General features: G+C 47.7%; 1 protein-coding gene across 4 annotated transcripts; it reads left to right on the top strand.

The window, feature by feature from the left end:
* Positions 1–14131: 14131 nt before the first annotated feature.
* Positions 14132–18436, top strand: CD1D (CD1d molecule). 4 transcript variants are annotated; one of them, XM_084866994.1, is made up of 6 exons: positions 14132–14287; positions 14940–15148; positions 15544–15822; positions 16293–16571; positions 17782–17878; positions 17988–18436. In XM_084866994.1, exons 1-6 carry the CDS (start codon positions 14265–14267, stop codon positions 18007–18009), a joined length of 909 nt encoding a protein of 302 aa, XP_084723120.1. In that variant the 5' UTR covers positions 14132–14264; the 3' UTR covers positions 18010–18436. The 4 variants fall into 4 exon arrangements, with proteins under 4 accessions (XP_084723120.1, XP_084723119.1, XP_084723117.1 ...); XM_084866993.1 differs by having other exon boundaries at positions 14184–14287; positions 17779–17878; XM_084866991.1 differs by lacking the exon at positions 14132–14287 and adding an exon at positions 14338–14511 and having other exon boundaries at positions 14831–15148; positions 17779–17878.
* Positions 18437–18744: the final 308 nt, after the last annotated feature.

Raw genomic sequence — 18744 nt, 5'->3', positions numbered from 1 at the left:
GGTAGAAGAACTCTTAGGCAGCATCACCTATAGAGAAAATGGAACTTCGCAGTACTAGTTCAATCTGAAAGGCAAGTCAAAACATCTTAAAATAGGAGTATGAGTCAGTATGAAGCTAACATTTGATATTCATTAAATCTTTTTCTCTGAACTTTCTGGAACTATCCTTTTTTGCTAAATGAAGTACACTTGTTTTTAAATACCAAGAAGTAATTGCATTCAACTATTATTACATTAGTAACGCCAGACACAGTTGTCAGAGCTGGCAGAAGTAGCCATGAACAAAACGGAAGAAAAAAAAAAAAACACAAAAAAACCCTCTGCCTTTAAGAAGCTCCATTTCTAATGAAGAGAGATGTGTCCAGTGGACACGTTCAGAGTCATGAATGAGCAAGGCAGGGGAGATAAGAGATCAACCAAAGGACTTGTATGCATGCATATAAGCATAACCAATGGACACAAAACTCTGGGGAGGGAGGGCATATATGGGAGTGGAGGTGAGGAATTGGTAAGATATGTACACATATAATACCTTAATAAAAAAATGAAAGAAAAAAAAACAATTAAAAAAAAAGAAAAGAATAAGCAGGCCTGCCTGTGGAAGCAGAGGGCTATTCTAAACAGAGTTGGGGCTCCGCGGTGGAGAGTTTAAAGAAGTGGTGAGGGGCCGTGAAGGCTTTGACATGAGGAATCTGTGGGTGAGGTGGGGTGGGGGGAGGAAGTACTTAACCTCAGGGCCTGCTCATGGGAAACAGAACTTCAGATCTGCCCAGTGCTCATTAAGCATGCATTGAATTAGTACCAAAGGCCTACGTACTGTTGGACCCAAATACCTGATGTTCTGGAAAAGGCAAACTCATGGAGAGAGTAGATCAGTGGTTGCCAGGGGTTGGGGGTGTTTGAATTAGCCTGCAGATGGGAAAGGGCAGGTTGGAAGAGGGGTGTGTTACTAAGAGAAATTGAATTAAGAGTCAACTAAAAGATACCAGATAATTTACACACATTATCTAATCTTTTTTTTTTTTTTTTTTTTAAATATTTTTATTGATTTCAGAGAGAAAGGGAGAGGGAGAGAGAGATAGAAACATCAATGATGAGAGAGAATCACTGATTGGCTGCCTTTTGCACGTCCCCTACTGAGGATTGAGCTGGCAACGTGGGCATGTGCCCTTCACCGGAATCGAACCTGGGACCCTTCAGTCCACAGGCTGATGCTCTATCCATTGAGCTAAACCAGCAAGGGCCATTATCTAAACTTCATAAGCCTCATGTAAGATTCTCATTTCATAAATTAGGAGACTCAGAAGTTCAATGACTTGCCCATAAAGTGGGGAAGACAAGAGTTACCCTCTTTTTTAGACTCCCTTAGTCCTCTGTGGCTCTACTTTTTTTTTTTTATCTTCACCTGAGGATATTTTTTCCATTGATTTTTAGAGAGAGAAAGAGAGAGTGAAAGGAAGGGAGTGGGGGTGGGGAGAAGAGAAACATGGATGTGAGAGACACATAGACTGGTTGCCTCCTGCACGTGCCCCAAGTCAGACCAGGGATTGAACCTGTAACCGAGGCATGTGCCCTTCACCGGGAATGGGACCTGCGACACTTTAGTCCTTGGGCTGACGCTCTAATCACTGAGCAACACTGGCCAGGGCTGTGTCTCTATTTTTTTTTTAAAAAATATATATTTTTATTGATTTTTTACAGAGAGGAAGGGAGAGAGATAGAGAGCTAGAAACGTCGATGAGAGAGAAACATCGACCAGCTGCCTCCTGCACACCCCCCACCAGGGATGTGCCCGCAACTAATGTACATGCCCCTGACTGGAATCGAACCTGGAACCCTTCAGTCCGCAGACCGATGCTCTACTATGGAGCCAAACTGGTTTCGGCTGTGTCTCTATTTTTAAAAGTGAAAGGGAAGCTAATTAGATCTTCCTGCCTGTTTTTTGTTCCCCCCAGTGAAGAAAAATTGGCTGTTTTCTTATGAATGGTACCACTGAGAACGGGAAGCTCCAACCTCATGATCCAGGGTCCAGGGCTGGGTGTTAGGGGGAGAGGGGTAACAGGTCTGCAGCAGCACTGACTGGCGGGCAAGTTTGAATTGGAGGACCTCCTGCTCAATTTTTCTTAGTGTCACCATGAAAAAGCAAACTCTGACGGAAAAGTGTGCTATTGTAGGCAGGGGTATCTGGCCTCATGCAATACTCCAGGGTCATTCCTGCTCAAGCACAGCACCGGATGGGACAGAGGAGCAAAGACTACCCCCTGCCCCCCCTTTGCCCCTCCTCTGGTGGAGACTGAATTCTAGAGAAGTGTAGAAGCTGGCTCTGGGCTTAAATCCCAGCTCTGAACTCTCTAACCTTGGGCAGTGGTTGGCAAACTCCTTAGTCAACAGAGCCAAATATCAACAGTACAACGATTGAAATTTCTTTTGAGAGCCAGATTTTTTAAACTTAAACTTCTTCTAACGCCACTTCTTCAAAATAGACTCATCTAGGCCATGGTACAATATTTTGTGGAAGAGCCACACTCAAGGGGCCAAAGAGCCTCACGTGGCTCGCAAGGACCTTGGGCAAATTAATTTGCATTTCTAAGTCTTGGTTTTGCCCTCAGTAAAATGATGTTGATAATGGTACCTAACTCATCAGGCTGTTGTGAGAACCCAAGAAGAAAAGTGTAAAGTACTTGCTGTGGTGCTGGCCCTTAGAAAATGTTCTAAGAATAGCAGTTAAAAGGATCATGCTAAGGAGAAGGAAGTTCACTCCCTAAGCTCCAGGGACACTCATTGGTTTGACCCTGGGTTGACCTGTCATCTTCCTTGCAGTCTGCCCTGTGAGTGAAATGGAAACCGACCAAAGGGATCAGGGCCAGAGCGCTGCCAGAGTAGTCACGCAAGAAACCCAGTTTTTAGGCCCCTCAGCAGAGCTTCCAGACCCCGCATGCTCCAGGCACGTGGACATGTGGGATGTGGGCGAACACCCTCATTGGGAGCTGGGGCCAAAGGGAGAACATGAGGCAGTGGAGTAAGGAAGGGGGCGGGGGAGGGAAGTAGGAGGAATGGGGTGCTTTGCCCATGATTTCTAGCTGGCAACAGCATCCTTCTGCACAGGAGTAAACTTGCCTTGCCAATTAAAAAAAAAGAAGAAAGAAACAAAGAAAGAAAAGTAGGAGGAATGGGATAATTTGGCTATATGTAGATACAGTCATAAAACAGCCAGAAAAAGAGAAGAGGGTGATGAAAGAGGGAGAAGAGAGAGAGGAGGAGGAAGAAGAGGAGGAAGAAGAGGAGGAGGAGGAGGAGGAGGAGGATGAGGAGGAGGGAGAGGGAGAGAGAGAGAGAGAGAGAGAGAGAGAAAGAGAGAGGATGAAAATGGGATGGGAGTGGGAGTAAGGGAGCAAGAGGAATGAAAGATTCAAGAGATATGGCAACATACGATTTAAAAACAAAATCTGGCAGGTGTAGCTGAGTGTCTGTTACGTAATGGTGACTCTTCGAAATGACTTTTCACAGACTTTGTAAACTGGGGGCTCTAGAGGACAAAAGGGACCATCCCAAAAGGGCAGGTGTTCCTTTTCTCCTCTTGAAATCAGTTGTGGTTTCTGAGAAAGCGGTCAAGGTGTGTTTTCCTCCAACTTTTGATTTTATTTCATTGGTGGTTAATGTCTCCCTTATATGTCTAAATCTCAAGCTTTGACTTCCAAGCTACTTGGTGACAGACCATGAAAGGTGAGCCCACAAGATTAGAATTTTGTCACAAAACCAAAGAATCTTAGAACTGCAGGATCCCATTCAATGCAGACATCTCTTCACCTGCAGATTTAGCAGATGGCCATCCAGGTCCGGTATGGACATCCCTATTGGCAGAATTCCCACAAAAACCAGACCATCTCTATTAGACAACTCTAAGAGCCAGTAGAAAATTTTTTCATTCTTGTTTTGAGCTGCATTTTGTCTTCTGCCCTCTTTCACACACTGGACCTCATGTCACCAGCTAACACAACTGAGAAGCGAGCGAGTTCCTGTTTCTTCATAACAGACATTCAGACACCGGCTAAGTTGTTCTTCTGTTTTGATGGTTTCAGAGCCTTCCCCATTTGGAATTACCTCTTCTGCACGGAATCCTATCTAATAAAGAGGGGATATGCTAATTGACCATCACACCCCCATGAAGATTGTGGCGCCCACAGCCAATAAGGAAGGAATATGCTAATTGACTGCCACACCCTCAAAGATGGCGGCGCCCAGTTCCCTCAGCCCCCCAGCCACCCAGGGTTGGCCCGAGGCTCAGGTAACCAGGGCCAGCAGTGGCAGCAGCAGAAGTGTGATGTGGGAGTTGCCTTCCCCTGATCACCAGGTCACCTCCCACCTCTGAAGGCTCCCGGATTGTGAGAGGGGGCAGGCTGGGCTGAGGGACTTCCCCCACCCTCCAATGCATGAATTTTCATGCACTGGGACTCTAGTAGAATTATAAATGCTTCTCTTCAATCAAGGTGCTCAGAACAACACATTATAGTGGACAATTTCTGATAATAAGGAACAAGAGACTGCTCACCCATCTCAACACATACTCCAAAGATTGGTACATGCTGAATGAAGTGTAACCTAATGGATGACAAATAGCACAGTTAAGCTCAAACACACAGTCAAACTACACCTGCTTGCAACAAAGAGAAGTGCTACATCCATAGAGTGAGGTCACCAAGTGGCAGTTCTGGGTATTTTAATCTTGGTTACACCAGGGTGTTGGGGGGCTAGCTTTATATTGCTCATGCAGGGACAGGAGACTGCTAGGATCATGGGAGGTGAAACTCTACAAAAAAGGGTCCCTGCAGAAAGCTGGATCCTCTAACAGTGTAAAGTCAAGGTGTAAAGGCGGTGGGGGAAAGGGGGAGAAGCCAGCACACTGGCCCTAGGAATTTATGGCAAAACTTGCTAGGGCCTTGGGTAAAAAGAAAAAGAAAAATTCTCCTGGAGAAATTAAAAAAGCCCAGACTTGTGATATGCATTGATTTTGTTAGGGTCACCAAAGAAGGAACACACAAGGCCAAAGTGGTAAGGGATTATAAATTTATTAGGTCATCTGAAGCCCCAAAATGGAGTCAGTGCCCAAAGATGGGGAATCAAAGATTTTTAAAGGACTCTGGGTGGGCTTTTTCTGAGCAGAGAATTTTCTGTGCAGGTCCGGATTCTGGGAAAGTCCAGAGGGGAGAGGTAATGTGCCATGAGGTCTAAGCAAGTGGAATGTCTGTTGTGAAGTGGCCTAAAGGTGGAGAAAAGGGAACCCTCATAAACTGTTGGTAGGAATGCAGATTGGTGTAGCCACTCTGGAAAACAATATGGAGGGTCCTCAAAAATTTTTAAGAGGAACTACCTTATGACCCACCTCCCATGATCCTGGCAAAGTCTCCGGTCCCTGCATGAGCAATATAAAGCTAGCACCCCTATACCCAGGTGTAACCAAGATTAAAATACCCAGGAGCTGCCACTTGGTGACCTCATTCTATTGTGGATGTAGCACTTCATTGCAAGCAGGTTTTTTGTGGCTGAGTTATATTCCATTGTATATATGTACCACAGCTCCCCTCCCCTCCCCCCCTACCTCAAGGTGGATGAGCACACGGATTGCCTGCATATCTTGGCTATCTAAAATAATAAAAAAGAAAGATGCAAATTGACCATACCTTCACAACGCCCACCAGCCAATCAAGAGTGAATATGAAATTAGCTCAACAAAGATGGCAGGTTAATTTGTATACACAGGCGCTGAGTGGCCAAGGGAGTTGGCGATGACGCAGGTGTTCTGCACCACCCCAGCAGCTCTAGGTTTCTGGGCAGCATGGGAAGGCAGAAAGGTGGTTTTGGCCGGAGTGAAAGCAGTGCCGACAGCCAGGGGAAAGAAGGCCCATTCTTACATGAATCTTCGTTCATCGAGCCTCTAGCTGTAAATAAAGCTGCAATGAGCATCGGTGTGCACATATTCTTTCGAAGCGGTGTTTTGGGTTTCTTCAGTTATATACTGTTTTCCATAGTTGCTGCACCAATATGCATTCCCACCAATAATTTATCGATTCAATTATTTGATCAGACCTAACAGTGAGGCCTCAATATTTTGTTCTCTGTATAGAGTGTGAAACAGATGCTGAGAAATTGGTACAAGAACTTGTCCAGGACCATTAACATTCCTAGGGCCTTGGCAGAGCAAGTGCAAAAAGTTCTCTATGAACCTCCAATTTGTACTTCTTAATCCCCTATCCCTTTCCACCCAATCCCCAACTCTTCTCTTCTCGCCTCTGTTCTCTGTATCTATGAGTCTGTTTCCATTTTGTTCGTTCCTTTATTTTACTCTTTAGATTCCACATGTAAGTAAAATCATAGGAATTTGTCTTTCTCTGACTAATTTCACTTAGCATAATACTTGCTAGGTCTCTCCATATTGTCTCCAAATGGTAAGAGTTCATTCTTTTTTGTGGTTGAGTCATATTCCATTGTAAATATGTACCACGGCTTTAAAAAAAAATTATTTATTTATTTACAATATTTATTTATTTATTTATTTATTTATTTATTTTAATTCATTCAAGGTGGATGAGCACAAGGATTGCCTGTGTATCTTGGCTATTACAAATAATGCTGCAATGAACATAGGGGTGGGTGCACTTATTCTTTCAAAGTTGTGTTTTGGGTTTCTTCAGTTATAGACCCAGAAGCAGAATCACTGGGTCACAAGGTGGTTCCATTTAAAACATTCTGAGGACCCTCCATACTGTTTTCCATAGTGGCTGCACCCATCTGCACTCCCATCAACAGTTTGTGAGGGTTCCCTTTCTCCACATCGGCAGCAGCATTTGTTGCTTGTTGATTTATTGATGACAGCCATGCTGACAGGAGTGCAGTGATATCTCATTGTGGTTTTAATTTGCATTTCTCTGATGATTAATGAAGCTGAACATCTTTTCACATGTCTATTGGCCATCTGTGGAGAAGTGTCTATTTAGGTCCTCTGCCCATTTTTAAATTGGATTGTTTGATTTTTGGGGGATTGAGTTGCATGAGTTCTTGATACATTTTGGATATTAACCCCTTATTGGATGTGCCATTGACAAATATTTTCTCTATTTTTTTTTCTTTTGCAATGTTTTTAAAAAAAATATTTTATTGATTTTTTTACAGAGAGGAAGGGAGAGGGATAGAAAGTCCGAAACATTGATGAGAGAGAAACATGGATCAGCCGCCTCTTGCACACCCCCTACCGGGGATGTGCCCGCAACCAGAGTACATGCCCTTGACTGGAATTGAACCTGGGATCCTTGAGTCCGCAGTCTGATGCTCTATCCACTGAGCCAAACTGGTTTCGGCTCTTCTCTATTCTTTAGGTTGTCTTTTCATTATGTTGATGGTTTCCTTTGCTGTGCAAAAAGTTTTCATAACTATGTATGGTGCTGGTTGGGTACTGGAAATGTCTGGATAGGGAGTATACTTAAAACTCTCTCATGCACACACTACAAACTCACATTCATATTATATATAGGCATGGGCAAAAGTAGGTTTACAGTTGTGAGTACACCCCCCAACACAGTTTATTCTTGTGTTATTATTTAATTATTGTATTCATCATCATCATCGTTATTATTATTAGCCTACTTTTGCCCAACCCTGTATAGGTCTTAGGTTTGACTCTCTGGAGAAGAGGCTTCCTCAGTGTCTTCAGGGCTGAAGCCCCCAGCTCTGCCTTACTCCAACCCAGTGGTCGGCAAACTGTGGCTCGCAAGCCACATGCGGCTCGTGAGCCGTGGTTTGCAGCTCTGTTGAGTAATGAGTTTGCTGACCACTGGGATAGGGGCTTAATCACAAGGAACAACAATAGCCTGCCATTATTGGAATTGAGAGTCTAGGTCAGTGGTCGGCAAACTCATTAGTCACCACCAGAGCGGCAAACCGCGGCTTGGGAGCCACATGTGGCTTTCGAGCTGCAGTTTGTCGACCACTGTTCTAACCTACTTTTTTCTGTTTTAGGGTCCCCCAGCAGCATATTCAGGTGTTCCCTGGGGTCATATGAGGGGAGATATGTAGTGCAGAGCAAAGAACATGATATTTGGGGGAAGAAGAGAATTGAATTATAGTCTAGAGTCACTATTATAAGCGGATGAAAGTTATCTTAAATTTCTGTATATATTTTCCAGCAAAAAATATGGATTAATAGTACTTATCTTATTATTTTTGAAAAATATTTGCATGCTTCAACAGTCCCAAGGATTATTCTAGGTGTGAAGACAGCAGTGAGGAAAACCAATAAGATGCCTTGTAAGATCTCAATTAGGATTAAATCAGTGGCTGTAAAGTGCTTAGAATAATTGCAGATATAGGAAATATGCTTGGCAATATTTTTGCTTAAAACTTATTTATTGTATAGCTACCAATGTTCTTGTCACCGAGGAAATAGTACTGAGTAGTACCAGGGCAAAATACTTGAAGATAAACAGGCAAAAATGAGTCAGCTAATTTCATATGGTTATCCATGTGTGTAATTCACACAAATCAAAAAGAACAAACAAAAGTACTCTGGAGATCCATGAGAAAGTTTTATTTCAAAAACCAAGCCAGGCAACTGAACAGTACTGGTAGGAGTAAAAAGAATCAAAAAGTAAATGCCAGGAGTAAAAAGAGAACTTACGCACATCAACATAGGGAGATCAGAATTAGTCAGAATAGAATACAGAAAGCAGAAGGACTTAGAAAACAGCTGTGTAATCAGCAATAAGCAGGTGGCATTATTCCTCTTTGGGAAAGGGGGTGAGGGAGGGATAATACTAGCAAAGCCCTCAAGATGCTTGGGTTTCTGACAATTAAACAATTTTGTGCTGAGACCGGTTTGGCTCAGTGGATAGAACATCGGCCTGGGGACTGAAAGGTCCTGGGTTCGATTCTGGTCAAGGGCATGTACCTTGGTTGCGGACACATCCCTAGTGGGGAGTGTGCAAGAGGCAGCTGATTGATGATTCTCTCTCATCGATGTTTCTAACTCTCTTTCCTTCTCTCTTCCTCTCTGTAAAAAATCAATAATATATATATATATATAAAACAAAACAAAACAAAAAACAATTTCATAACCACTTGCATTTTGTGGCTATTTTTAGTCAAATCATCTGTGATTCTTTGATTCTAGTTCAACCTCTTTCCCATCCAAGAAATTCTGACTGTCTTCTCTAGCTACGATGACCCAGGATCATAGAGTCCCAATGTTAAAAGAAACCACACCAGGCATATCACTTTAGCACCCTTTCAGAGTAGAAGGTGTAACCTCAGACAGCAGCCATGAGAAAAGGAAGTGTGCTGAATTAGGAGTTAGAAAAGCAAAATTTCGGTGCTGGCCCAAGTCATTGCTGTGCTTTGCCTTGGGCCCAGGTGCACTCTCTTTGATTTGGTTTCCTCGTTTACAAATTAAGGACAATGATCCCTGTCTCTCACAGTAGTTATGGAGATTTTAAAAAATGGCATATTTGAATGGCCGATTGGGTGCAGGCAGCCGTCACATCTGCAAAAGCAAATTCAGCAGGGCCAGCGTGATTAGGACTGGGGATTGGGTGCATGTGTGTGATACCCCGTTTCCCCGGAAATAAGACAGTGTCTTATATTAATTTTTGCTCCCAAAGATGCGCTAGGTCTTATTTTCAGGGGATGTCTTACTTTTCCATGTGCTAGGTCTTATTTTCGGAGGATGTCTTATTTTCGGGGAAACACGGTAGATCAAAAGAGTCTCTTTTTAGTTGCTGGCCAAGCCTGTAGGAGGGGTCCAGGCACCTTGTCCCAGCCCCAGACAATAGCCTCCTAGGGAGACCCACTCCAAATGTCCCAGCTCTAAGCAGCCCTTTCTTTCTCCCACAGAGCTCAGCTCAGTAGGGTGGGGCCACTGGGACTTGGGGACACAGATCAAAGTGCACTGCCTCGTTTTCTAACTTCTGGAGACACCTGTAGTTGGAGGTTTTCCAATAAGCCTGTAGAAGGAAGGCAGATACTCCGTTCCCTTCCTGGGAAAACGCAGGCTGAACTCACAGGGGAGAGAGGAGGGCTCTCTTTGAGGTAGCCATACAATCCAGCACCAGCTCATCTGATTCCAGACAAAAACTTCCCAGGATATGGCTCTCTGAAAGTGCCAACTCTGCATGGCATTTTGACTGCCCTGTTTGACTGAAGTTAGCAGGGCGGGGCCACAGGTAGGGCAGGCCAAGTGACTCAGCAGATGTGTGGGGGGTGCTAGTTATGTGCTAAGGTGGGGAAGAATGGTCCCCTTTCAGTAGCTACACAGTCCAATCACTGTCTGAGTCTCTATCAAGAGCCTCTCCAGAAAAAGTGCACCCTGAAATCTTCTGCTGGGTGTAGCCACCAGATCCCTCTGCAGGATCTGAGCATGGCAGAATGGTGTCTTAGAAAACCAGGCAGTGCTCTCCCGGTGCTGGTGCTGAAACATCGGAGTGCTTGACTGTAAGAAAGTGGTGTCTGAGTCTCTAGCAGACTCCTTTCTCTACCAGACAGACTGATCCCACTGATGTACACCCCCTGATACTCTGGGCTCCTCTTCCCATCTCTGTGGATCCCTGCCTGGGGTTGAGACTCTCACACTCTTGGGAAAAGGAGTTTTACTGTCCCTCCAGCTTCTCAGCTGCTGCACAGGGGTGCCGGGGCCAGCCCTTTCACCATCTCTGCTCTTCTTACCAGACTATGTGGCTTCTTCTGTAAATCCTTGGTTATAATAGTTCAGTTCAGCCAGTCTTCAGTTGATTGTTCAGCTTGATTGCTTTATAATTGAGCTGTAAATGTGGTCTGGTTTAGGACTAGGATCAGGTGAGTGTAGCTTCCACCTACTCTGCAGCCATCTTGGAATCCCCGTACACTTGAAAATTTTAACATGCAAATAAACTAAACAGAACTGTTCAAGTTTTTAAAGGAAGGTTGGAAATTTGAAGCAAGTTAGATGTAGCATGATTCATATAACCATTTTTCTTTTTACTTCCATCCTCACAGCTCCCGTCCTATCCAGCCCTTAACCCACAATTTGGGTAATTTTTGAATCTTAATTTAGTCACTTAACCCTTTATTTACAGCAACAATATCCCCGCCCCCCCCGTTATTTCAAAATGTTTTGGACAATATTAGCACAATAAGAGGCCAGGTGAGGGTTATCTCCCAGGTCCCAGACTAGAGGGAGGGGCAGAAGTTTATTCTCTAAGTCTCTTACTATAGTCGAGTATGGGAAGATGGAAGCATTTATGTTGGCGGAATGGGAGGAACCAGAGTAAAGAGACATGACCCAGTAGGTGGAGGAGAATACACAGAGACAGACTGACATAAGAACATTTCTGTAATTACACGTTCTGATCTGTGCTGGGAGAAAAGTTTATGAAGACAGCCAGTGTAGGAAGAGTGGACTGGCCTTTGCTCACACAGAGTCTATATACCCTGAGAAGACTTCCCTGAGAATGATCTTTGAGCTGAGCTATGTGTAGGAGTTGACATTGGAAAGGGGTGGAGAGGGCAAAAAGGAACTATGCAAAGACCTTGGGCAGTGTAGAGGGCCCCATGGGAAGACACATAGACATTCTTTAGATTGTTGTTGGCTGGGCCGGGGACATTGGCTGAGTCATGTCAGTTGCACACACCCCCCCCCCCCCCCCCCACACACACACCCCGGTTCTGGGAGTGCGGAGGTGTTGTCAGTTCCTGGCTTGCCTTTGTCCGGGTTCCAGAAGAGGGCTTTGAGATGTGGAACCCGTCTGGCCCCGGAGAGGAAGGAGTGGGTGGGACCTGGGCCCTCCCAGGCTCCTTTGGTCTTGGGTTTTCCGGTGAAACCCCCTTGTGTATTGGAGAATAAATAGATGTGCTGCATCAGGTGAGTCGTCTGTCTCTCCAGCTTGAACCTATTTCTGCATCAACTCTCTTCATTTCATTATTTCTCAATCCTCGGACGCCTCTACGAAGAACCAATTTCATCTCTCTTTCCGTGCTGGCCACGGAAAAGGGAGATCCCCTCTGCATCAGGCCCTGCAGGGCAGGAAGAAGCTTTGCATATGAGAGGAACTGAAAGCATATCAACCATGCTAACGGAGATCTAGTGAGACTAGAATAAGAGATGACATTAGACCATAGACCACGGTCAAACTGCATAATCTTGCAGGCCATGCCAATGATTGTGATCTTGACCCTAAGAACCCTATTTCAAGAGATTGAGTAAAAGGTTAGGGTGGTGGTGGAGGTGGAAATGTAGACAAGGGCACACTTTCAAGAGCTATTTCAGAAGAGTGAAACTGTGATGAGTGGCTGATGGGTTGGATCAGAGGAGTGAGAGAGAGGGAGGTGCCAGGGTGCTGCCCTGGTCCTGCCTCGCCAAAGCCGGGGCCTTTCCTCACCACGACCCAAGGTTTGGATCCTTATGTCTCCTTGCTCTTACTCTCAGCGTGAGCAGTGGGGCCTTGGCTGACCAGGAATGCACTGGAATCTTGTCTCTGCTGTTTAACATAAAGGCATGTCATATTTAGGGAGTGGATGAGTGGGGTGTCAGAGGAGCAGGCAGAGAGGCCAACCAGCCAGGAGGGTTGAGAGGTGGGTCTGGGGGGCTTGGTAGGGGGATCAAGGCAAGAGCAGGGGCAATGACGGAGGAAGAGAAGGGCCAGGAACAATGAAATGAAATAATATTGGGATGTGAAAGCCATTTAAATGTAAGTTGTGAAACCATAAAAATCCTAGAAGAAAACATAGGCAGTATAATCGCAGACTACTCTCAGAGCAGTATTTTTGTCAATATGTCTCTTAGGGCAAGGGAAATAAAGGAAAGAATAAACAAATGGAACAACATCCGACTAAAAAGCTTCTCCACAGCAAAAGAAACCATCAACAACATGAAAAGAGAACCCACTATATAGGAGAACCTATTCACTGATAATACATCTGATAAGGGTTTTAATCTCCAAAATATATAAAGAAGTTACACAATTCAACACTGGGAAGACAAACCATCCAATTAAAAAATGAGCAAAGAACCCGAATAAACACATCTCTGAAAAGGACATACAGATAGCTAACAGCCGTGAAAACATCACTAATCATCAGAGAGATGCAAATTAAAACATATCACCTCACACTTGCCAGAATGGCTACCATCAATAAATCAACAACAAAACAAGTGCAGGAATTCCATGCAGGAATTTCATGTACCGGGCCTCTAGTTGATAATAAAAGGATATATGCACCCCTGCGTTCATAGCAGCATTATTTTCAATAGCCAAGATCTGGAAACAGCTTGAGTGCCCATTAGTAGATGAGTGCATAAAAAAAGCTCTGGTACATTTGCATAATGGAATACTGGGCGACTGTAAAAAAGAAAAATCTTACCTTTTGTGAGAGCATGGATGAACCTGGAGGTTATTATGCTAAGTGAAATAAGCCAGTCAGAGAAAGACAAATACCATATGATCTCATCTAATGAACTGACAAAATAAGCTGACAAAATCGAAGCAGAGGCATGGATACGGGGAACAGCCTGACAGCTGTTAGATGGGTGTGAGGAGAGCAGAACTGGATGAAAGAAGGCGGAGGGATTAGTGAAAGAACATGTACGCCTAGCCCATGGACACAAACAGTGTGGTGGTGGCCAGAGGGAAGGGGGTGGGGGCTGGGTGGTGGTGGGCAAAGGTGGGGGGGGGGGGACACATCTGTCATAGTGTCAACAACAAAAATAAAGAAGAAAAATGCACACTAAAAAATCCGAGCCAACCCAGTCCTATACCCTCAATGTACAACGGAGAAAATTAGTTTTAATGTTTGCATTTTATTATAGACTAGAGGCCCAGTGCACGAAATTCATGCAAGGACCTTGGCGCCCCCCCCCCCACCCCCCCGCCAGGGACTTCTGCCCACTGCAGCTCTGTCTGGAAGGAAGGATGTCAGAAGGATGTCCGTTCTAATTAGCACGTTATGCTTTTGTTGTTATAGATGTGATACTTATACCTGCAGAAAGTTTGAGGCAAACAATGTATTAAATAGATAGAACAAAATAAAACCACCCCAGCCTAGGGGAATCCACTGCTAAGTCACAGCCTTTGCTCCTCCTTTTCGACTTTGCATTTTTAACACGGTTGGAGTCACACCATAGACCCAACTTCTTGTCTTGTTTTTAAAGCTTACATAGATGAGACAAGTTGGTTGTGAAAAATGCTGGAGCGGTGGTTTCAGGACTCCGCGAGCCCGACCACAGCTCTTTGCAGCTCCAGCAGCTCATGGCGAGCAGAACACCTGGCAGGTGAGGAAGGGGTGGAGCCTAGGAGGGGCTGGGAGCAAACCCTAAGCCTGTCCTATGGGGCGTGGAAACCGCCGGCTCCCGCGTCAAAGCGCTGCGGTCCAGGGTCCAGCCCCGTGGCGGGGGAGGGGCCAGAGGTCTGAGCCAGAGCTGGGAGCCCGGCGACATGGAGTGCTGGCCGGTCCTGCTGCTCTGGGGTCTCCCCCAGATTTGGGCAAGTTCTGAGGGTGAGTGGAGGGAGCAAGGATGCCTGGGCATGGGTCTGGGAGACAGCGAGAGGGAGCTGGGCGGGGAACGGGGGCGACCGTGATGGGGGCGGCGGAGATGCCTGCGTTTGGGAAACTGTGAGCCGCGGCCTGGCACTCCCTGCTCTCGGCTCCAGGGGTGCGGGGTGCAGGGTGCAGGGTGCTGGGTGCGGGGTGCTGGGTGCGGGGTGAGGGGTGTGGGGTGCGGGGTGCTGGGAGCGAGGGAACTGGCCGACAGCACCCCTCCTGCCCAAGTTTGTGTTTGTGTTTTTCCTTCCTTCCTTCCTTCCTTCTCCTAAAGCCCTGCGCCCTCCCGGCCGCTCGCCGCGTCTCTCCGGGCCCCGCTCTACGTCCGCGCCCCCGGGCAGCGCCGGCTTCCGCGGCCTCCAGGTCTCCTCCTTCGCCAACAGCAGCTGGACGCGCACCGACGGCTCCGGCTGGCTGGGGCCGCTGCAGACCCACTCCTGGAGCAATGGCTCGGACATCCGCTGCCTGTGGCCCTGGTCCAGGGGCACCTTCAGCGACCACCAGTGGGCGCAGCAGCAGCAGCTGTTCAGGGTGTACCGCAGCAGCTTCACCAGGGACGTCTGGGCCTTCGCCAAGACGCTGCACCTGGACTGTGAGCTGGGGGGTGGGGGTGGGGGTGGGGGTGGGGGTGGAGGTGGGGGTGGTGGAGGTGGGGGTGGGGGTGGGGGTGGGGGTGGAGGTGGGGGTGGGGGTGGAGGTGGGGGTGGGAGTGGAGGTGGTGGGGGTGGTGGGGGGGGGGTTCCCCGGGCAGCTGCCCCCCGGGAGACAGCGGAGGCCCAGGCCCAGCTGGGAGGCACTGGGATGCTCTCATCTCCACTTCTGCCAGGGAGGTCCCGGCCTCCGACTCCCCCACATACCCCTTGTTCCTCCTGCTCTGGGTCACCCCCTCTCCTTTCCCGGGGGCCTTGGGTATTACAGCCCTCACCTCATTGTCTTCTTTGTTCCCACCCGTCAAACCGTTTGATCTCTGTCCATTCCTCTCCTCAGACCCCTTTGAGGTCCAGATGTCCGTGGGATGTGAGGTGCGTCCTGGAGGCCCCCCAGAAGTCTTCCTCAGCTCAGCATTTCAAGGAAGCGATATCATGAGTTTCCAGGGACATTTCTGGGTGCCAGCCCCAGGCGCCCCGCCTTGGGCCGAGACGGTCAGCAGCACACTCAATAAGGACCACGAGACCAGGGACACCATCCACTGGCTCCTCAATGACGTCTGCCCCCAGTTCCTCACCGGCCTCCTGGAGCTGGGGCAGCAGGAGCTGGAGAAGCAAGGTCAGCCTGGGTGTTCCCCCCCTACCCTCCCACCCCCCGCGCCCCCGCACCCCCAATCCTCCGCTGTGGGGCTCCAGCTGGGCTTCCATTCTAGGGTTTGCATTCCTTTGAGCCTGGGAAGAGAAAGGCCCAGGAGGGGATGGCTAAGGGTGAGGGGATTCATTCCAGAGTGTTCCTGAGCAACCTTTGGGTTCTGGGAACCCAGTTACACACACACAGGGTCAAACAGGACCTTTGCGTGAGGGGGAGGATGGAAAGACTAACAAGGAGAGCGGTGTTTGGAACGTCCATGTGTGACGGGGTGCTCTGGGAGTGCAGACAGGGGCGCTTACAGGAGACCGGGTTGGGGAGAAGGGAGCACAGATGGATGCAGTGAAGGGAGCCTTCGTTTCCTGCGGTGGAACCGGGCTGCACGGGTCAGCCACGAGGCCCAGCCTCTGACGCAGGCCCCATCCCCTTGTTGGATACAGAGAAGCCCAAGGCCTGGCTGTCCAGTGGCCCCCCTCCTGGTCTCGGCCGGCTGCTGCTGGTGTGCCACGTCTCAGGATTCCACCCCGAGCCCGTGTGGGTGTGGTGGATGCGGGGGCAGCAGGAGCTGCCGGGCGCCCAGCAAGGGGACGTCCTGCCCAATGCCGACGGGACGTGGTATCTCCGAGTGACCCTGGACGTGGCGGCCGGGGAGGCAGCTGGCCTGGCCTGCCGGGTGAGGCACAGCAGCCTCGGAGGCCAGGACATCGTCGTCTCCTGGGGTGAGCGCTGGGGCCCCGCTGGGAGGGGATGTGGTTCTGAAGCGCGGAGGGAGGGTCGGGGGAGGTGGGAGTGGACTGATGCAGGACAGAGGGGTTTCAGGGACGAGGCCCTGACCAGGACGGAGAAAGGAGGGGACCCCGGGTACAGCACAGAGGGGAACAAAGATCTCAGCTCAAAAAGCACGGAGGCAGGATGTTCCCTATGCAAGAGAAATGAGACGGAAATACTCCCAGTTTCAGAAGTTGGGGGCACAGGAAGGGTACCCCCTCAGGAGAGGGGCTGGGAGCAGGAGAAGGCAGGGTACACAGGGAGCTGCAGTTTGCTGGCTGCTTCCTGTGTGTGGGCTGAGCATTCTGCACACAGCATGCCATCCGATCACCTCTCCTTTGAAGCAAGTATTATTCTCATTTTATAGACGAGAAACCGAGGCTCAGCTAGGTTAAGTGAACTGCCCACAGCCGCATTTTTAAAAAAAATAATATATATTTTATTGATTTTATACAGAGATGAAGGGAGAGAGATAGGGAGTTAGAAACATCAATGAGAGAGAAACATCAATCAGCTGCCTCTTGCACACCCCCTACTAGGGATGTGCCAGCAACCAAGGTACATGCCCTTGACGGGAATCGAACCTGGGACCTTTCAGTCCTCAGGCTGATGCTCTATCCACTGAGCCAAACTGGTTTCGGCAACAGCTGCCTTGTTAGAAAGAGGAAAACTGGGCGTAGACGCAGGACTGCCTCGCTCAGGAATTACTGCCCTTCCCCTGTATGCTGTGCTATACAAAGTGAATTGGACTGAATTACGGATACCCAGACCCCGAGAAAAGCTGGGCCCTCCAAACTTCAGAGTAATAGAAGTGGCCACATTATTTTTTATTAAAAAAACATGTATATATATTGATTTCAGAGAGGAAGGGAGAGAAATAGAAACATCAATAATGAGAGTGAATCATTGATCAGCTGCCTCCTGCACACCTCACACTGGGGATCAATCCCAAAACCCAGGCATGTGCCCTGACCGGAAGTCGAACCGTGACTTCCTGGTTCATAGGTCGATGCTCAACCACTGAGCCACACTGGCTGGGCCAGCAGTGGAAACTTTAAATGGGAGAGGAAATCAGCACCTGGCATCCTCACCTGAGCTTAGACCAGGCGGCCTGAGCCAGGGAGGAATCTGTGCTAAGACATTCCTGTGTTCCGGAAGCAGAGGGAAGTCACGTGCCGGTGGGCTTGATCGTCACAGTGGTCCTGGCATCCCTCCTTCTGATAGGCGGAGGCGTAGCCTTCTGGCATAAGAAGCGCTGGTAAGTCTTCTTTTCCATCTCCTTTCCTCAGCCTTTCTCCCCAGTTCCTCTTCCTTCCATTCCCTCTTCCACTTTTCTTCACGGTCCCTCCCTCGCTGTTCTCTCACAGCTCTTATCAAGACATCTTGTGACTGTCCTCGCCACACCTGCCTGGGACTCCGGATCTCCAGTTCAAAGGATCTCAAGTCCAGCTGCCTGTTGTCCAATGAAAGCCAGACCCTGGATTGGCTGTGACCTACGTTTTTCAAGAAAAGCGGAAGTCTGGATTTTCACGTGAACGTACCTCATGTTAAAATATTGACTCAAACTTTTACCCAGTTCGGGGTGTGGAACCCCAAACACACCTCTGCTAGTGAACAACAACTCGGGGGGCTTTCAGTTTGCATCTTTTCGGAAAGCTCGTGGTGAGTGTCACATGGGCAGTTTGAGAATATCCTTTCTATCATGAATTTGGGTTTATAAAGGGATATTTTATCTTTAAAAAGAAAGTTGGGTCAAAGAAATAGAGGTATCTCAAGCTTTTACTTATGTAACTTGATTAAAAGAGGAGAAATCCTAGCGTATGTGTATGATATAGAAAAAAATTACTCTGGGGAGGGATATTTCTTGCCAATGGGCAGTCATTTCATTCAGATTGGAAGGGGCAGTCATGAACAGACCCCGTTAAAAAAAATGTATTTTATTGTTTTTTTTACAGAAAGGAAGGGAGAGGGGTAGAGAGTTAGAAACATTGCTGAGAGAGAAACATCCATCAGCTGCCTCCTGCACACCCCCTGCTGGGGATGTATCCACAACACCAAGGTACATCACCTTGACAGGAATCAAACCTCGGACCTTTCAGTCCCTAGGCCGATGCTCTATCCACT

This window comes from Pipistrellus hanaki (genome assembly GCF_964339955.1).
Source record: "Pipistrellus hanaki genome assembly, chromosome: 18".
Taxonomy (NCBI): Eukaryota; Metazoa; Chordata; class Mammalia; order Chiroptera; family Vespertilionidae; genus Pipistrellus; species Pipistrellus hanaki.
This window is presented reverse-complemented; position numbering and strand designations above follow the sequence as displayed.